The following is a 4,921-nucleotide window of genomic DNA, read 5'->3' on the forward strand; positions in this document are numbered from 1 at the left end:
TAAGTTTCAAGTGTACATCCTATAATACATCGTCTGTATATTGCATTGTATGATCACTACCCAAAGTCTAGTATCTTTCTGTTACCATATGTTTGTCCCTCTGTTCTCAGGTAACCACCATACTATTGTCTGTGTCCATGAGCTTGTTTTGCTTGTTTGTTTACTGCTTTCTGTTTCATATCTCACAGATGAATGAAGTCATATTGTTTTTATCCTTTTCCATTTGACTTATTTTGCTTAGTATAATACTCTCAAGATTCATCCATGTTGTTGCAAATGGCAGTATTTCATTCTTCCTTATGGCTGAATAGTATTCCATTGTATATATGTACCACATCTTCTTTATCCAATTATCCATCGTAAGACACATTATTTCCATGTCTTGGCTACCATGAATAATGTTGCAGTGAACATAGGGATACGTTTATCTCTAAAGATATTTTCTACTTGAGGCATGGAATTTACAATATTAGATGTAAATATTAAATGATAAAACCTGGAAGATCAGCGCCATATCTCATAGTATGCCTTTCCAAATACAGGGAGTATTCAAGAGCAAAGAAAAGAGCCAAGATTATCAACTGAGGTCCAGAAGAGGAAGAGACTTATATCCAGGAAGGAGAGAAACTCCCTAGAGGCTGGTAAGAAGGGTGAGGTGGTGAGAGGGGCTGACCTCCTCACAGGCGTCAGGCCCAGAGTGAGGAGGGAACTCTTGGCTACGGGAAGATCTTTTCCTTCAGAAGTTTGAGGCCTAGAACCCAGGCTGGGCACCATATTCATCTGTGAGATATGAAACCAGAGCTGAGACCAGCAGCGCACATTACATCCAGCCGTGAAAGGTGGCAGGGTTGTTTGCCACCAGGTAGCCTGCCTGGAGCCAGTAGACTGGAGCTGGTTGGAGAGAAAACCTCAGTTTCTGGTTTTTGTTTGTGTGGGGTTTTTTTTAACCCAGGACACGGGAGTTTCATTTGCAGCTACTCACCTGAGGCTTTGGTGTAGGGAAGTCAGTCGGTGCGGGCTCGAGGTGCCTACGGAGAGGCTGGGGCAGGAAGCATTGGAGGAAGATGTGGAAAAGCAGCAGCTGGGAGTCCTGGATTCAGCTGTATACCTCCACACTGAAATGGTCATTTTTCCTGAGTGGAGCTAGCCACTCCCAGAAGCCACAGCTCAGGAAAAGGAGAAAACCCTGCCCTAAGTAATACAGACCACCACACCCTCAGGAGCCCTGCCTGCCCACCCTGCATCTTGACCTTTGCAAAGGATTCAGGCATAGAGGCCAAGCCTGCCGATTTGATCAGTCTCAGGGAGAGTCTGAGTTGGGGGTGGGTCTGTCCTGCCCCACTATCCTGGGAACCTGGCTAGTGCCTCCCTTGCACCAGGAGAGCTGATAGAAACTCCAGGTTTCCAACTGATCCCACTAGACTGCATATGAGGATCTCCACCCAGTCGAGGGCAGAGTAATATTCTGGGCCACTCACAGAGGAGTAGCTCAGGGAAGGGAAACTCACCCACCCCTTCCCCGGAAATCCGAATAGCATCTCCCCCTCATGGAGACACACAGGTCTAGACTCCAGATTCTATCTAAAGCCCTTTCAGAAACAGACTTTTGAGTGATTAAGATTGACAGCTGGCTGGCAAGTGAAGACCTCTGAGGCAGAGCCCAGGGAACCTGGGGAAGCTTACTGACCCAGCCCAGGTCCCTATGTTTAGAGGGTAGCTGGGCCCCTCCCACATGCAGTCAAGTCCTGTGGAGACAGCCACAAACTGTTGATCACTTGGAGCTTCAAGCAGGTTGCTGGAAACCAAAGGAGGGTAGTTTCTGACAGTGGTTAGTAGCACCCATGTACCTCATGGGAAGCCCAGAATTGGCAGACGGAACAGTCAGTCACAGTCATCAGAAAAGCAGGATCCAAATGGAGCTCCCATGAAGCACTAAACTCTGCTGAGACAAATGCCATTTCACTGTATTCTTTCCTTTTTCATTCTTCCCTTTCTTTTTTTTCATTTATCTTCATCCCTCTGCTTCATTGATCTGTTATTATTCTAATCTCTACTGTTTTGTTCATATATCTAATTTATCTCTCCCATTTTCCTACTCATTTTTTTCTTTGTCACCTACTTTCTCATATATATTTTTTCCCTTTTCTTATTTTGGGTCTATTTGCTTTCTCCTCTATTCTCCTTTATAAATGTTTTCTTCCTCTTTTATTTTAAACTGTTTTCCTTCCCCTATTCCCCTATTCTTTGTTCTTATTTTCTTTATTTTATCTCTGCCCCTTCATATTCTTTTTTCACCCCCCACCCCCACCCCCCCCCCCGCCCATACCAGTTTGGTTTTGGCTTGCTTTTTTTCTCCTCATATTTTCTTTCTTTTCTATAATTCTTGCTCTCTTTTCTCTTTCCTAATTTTCTCCTCTCTGGTGGTTATTTTTGTTGTCGTAGGGGTCTTGTTTATGTTTTGGTTTTGTTTCTTTGTTTCGTGTTTTGTTGTGCTGTATTTGTTCTGTTCTGTCAGCACCTCCACAATAGCTCTCATGACATGATTGGGGATGAGCCTCACAGTCAGCCAGCCTGAGAGAAGATCCCATCCACAAACAAGACAACAACATTCAAGATCCAATTAAAACAGGAGAACCCACAGAACACAAACAAGGGGCATTTCTAGAGTACCCAACTCAGGAGATCTAAGAGACTGCACTACCAGGTTCCACAAAGCATCTACTACATTATACCACTCCACAAAGTCTGGGAGGCACAGCAGTTTGATCTAATATATAGAAAGAAACACAAAGGAACAGTAAAAATGTTGAGACAAAGATACAACCCCCAAGTAAAGAAAAGGAGGAATCTCCAGAAAAGAAACTAAATGAAATGGAAGCAAGCAATTTGCCAGACGAAAAATTCAAACTAATGGTTATAAGAATACTCAAACAACTTAGTGATAACTACAAGCCAACTAATGAGAACATTATGGAACTTAATGAGAACTATAGCAGCATAAAGAAAAAAGTAGAAACCATCAATGAGAATCAAGCACAAATGAAAAATGACAATTGAATTAAAAATACCCTGGAAGAAAACAACCATAGACTAGTAGAAGCAGAAGACCAGATCAGCGAATTAGAAGACAATTGGAAAACAAAAAAACAAAAAAACAATTTTAAAGCAGGAGGAGAATATAAGAGAGCTGTGGAACAACATGAAATGTAACAGCATTTGCATTATAGGGATACTAGAAGGAGAAGAATCTGAGCAAGGAATAGAGAACCTATTTGAAGAAATAATGGCAGAAAATTTTCCTAACCTGGTGAAGGAAAAAAATCACTCAAGTTGAGGAGACACAGAGAGTCCCAATCAAGAAGAACTTCAAAAAACCCATACCCAGGACCATCATAATTAAAATGGCAATCATTAAAGACAAAGCAAGAATCTTAAAGGCTGCAATATAGAGACAAACTCCTGCAAGGGAGTTCCCAATAAACTGTCAGCTGAATTCTCAATAGAAACACTTCAGGCCAAAAGGGAGTGGTATGGCACATTGTGGTGCAGGCTCAGGGTCGTTGCAGGGCTGCGGGCGCTGCGAGTCACATGGGTGCGGCGTTTCCTGTTCTTTCCCCCCCGGGGAGCTGTGGCTCATGCCTTGCCTACCCAGCCCGACCATGGCTTCAGCTGTGGAGGAGCTACAGAAAAATCTTGAAGAAGTAAAGGTGCTGCTGGAAAAGGCCACTAGAAAGAGAGTACGTGATGCTCTTATGGCTGAAAAATCCAAGATTGAGACCGAAGTCAAGAACAAGATGCAACAGAAATCACCAAGGAAAGCGGAACTTGACAATGAAAAGCCAGCTGCAGTGGTTGCTCCCATTACTACGGGATATACAGTGAAAATCAGTAATTATGGGTGGGATCAGTCAGATAAGTTTGTGAAAATCTATATTACCTTAACTGGAGTCCAGCACGTCCCCACGGAGAATGTGCAGGTGCACTTCACAGAGAGGTCATTTGATCTTTTGGTAAAGAATCTAAATGGGAAGAATTACTCCATGATTGTGAACAATCTCTTGAAACCCATCTCTGTGGAAGGCAGTTCAAAAAAAGTCAAGACAGATACAGTCATTATCTTATGTAGAAAGAAAGCGGAAAACACACGGTGGGAATACCTGACTCAAGTTGAAAAAGAGCGCAAAGAGAAAGAAAAGCCCTCCTATGACACTGAAACAGATCCTAGTGAGGGACTGATGAATGTTCTAAAGAAAAATTTATGAAGATGGAGATGATGATATGAAGTGAACCATTAATAAAGCCTGGGTACAATCAAGAGAGAAGCAAGCCAAAGGAGAGACAGAATTCTGAGACTTTAAAGTTCTTTCGGGAATTGTGATGTGGAAATAATGATGTTTCCAATAAGGACATGTTGGTGAGCTGCAGATACATTTAACAGATAATTTCACAGAGCCTTCTTCTAAGTAAAGGCAATGAATTCTCCTGCTGGAGGATTTATTTAAATAAAATATGCTTATTAAACAGTTCCTCTAAAGATGGTTTCCTTAGTAAACTGGTCATTTTGTTCAAGAACGATTAATGTTTGCATTCTCATATGAAATGTAAAGAAGCAAGTCTTGCCTAATGAAAATGCCATATTGTGTGTATTTTTGTTCAGCTAGGAGGTAGGGGAAAATGTTACCGCTTGTTAAGTTCTTGACATCAGTTCTCACCAATGTAAGAACAAGTAAATAAAACTTGAATTTTTTCAGAAAAAAAAAAGGGGGAGTGATATGAGGTATACAAAGTAATGAAAAGGAAGGAACTGAATCCAAGACTACTCTATCCAGCAAGGCTATCATTCAAAATGGAATGTAAAATAAAAACCAAAAAAAGGCTAAAAGAGTTTATTACCACCAAACCAGCACTGCAAGAAATGTTA

The 4,921-nt window shown here is 41.8% G+C and overlaps 1 protein-coding gene across 1 annotated transcript; it reads left to right on the top strand.

Annotated features, from left to right (window-relative positions):
* Nucleotides 1-3,659: 3,659 nt before the first annotated feature.
* LOC118657745 (calcyclin-binding protein-like) lies at nt 3,660-4,668 on the top strand. The gene has a single exon (XM_036312272.1). It carries the CDS (start codon nt 3,660-3,662, stop codon nt 4,260-4,262), a length of 603 nt encoding a protein of 200 aa, XP_036168165.1. The 3' UTR covers nt 4,263-4,668.
* Nucleotides 4,669-4,921: the final 253 nt, after the last annotated feature.

Source organism: Myotis myotis, unplaced genomic scaffold, assembly GCF_014108235.1.
Source record: "Myotis myotis isolate mMyoMyo1 unplaced genomic scaffold, mMyoMyo1.p scaffold_m19_p_1, whole genome shotgun sequence".
Taxonomy (NCBI): Eukaryota; Metazoa; Chordata; class Mammalia; order Chiroptera; family Vespertilionidae; genus Myotis; species Myotis myotis.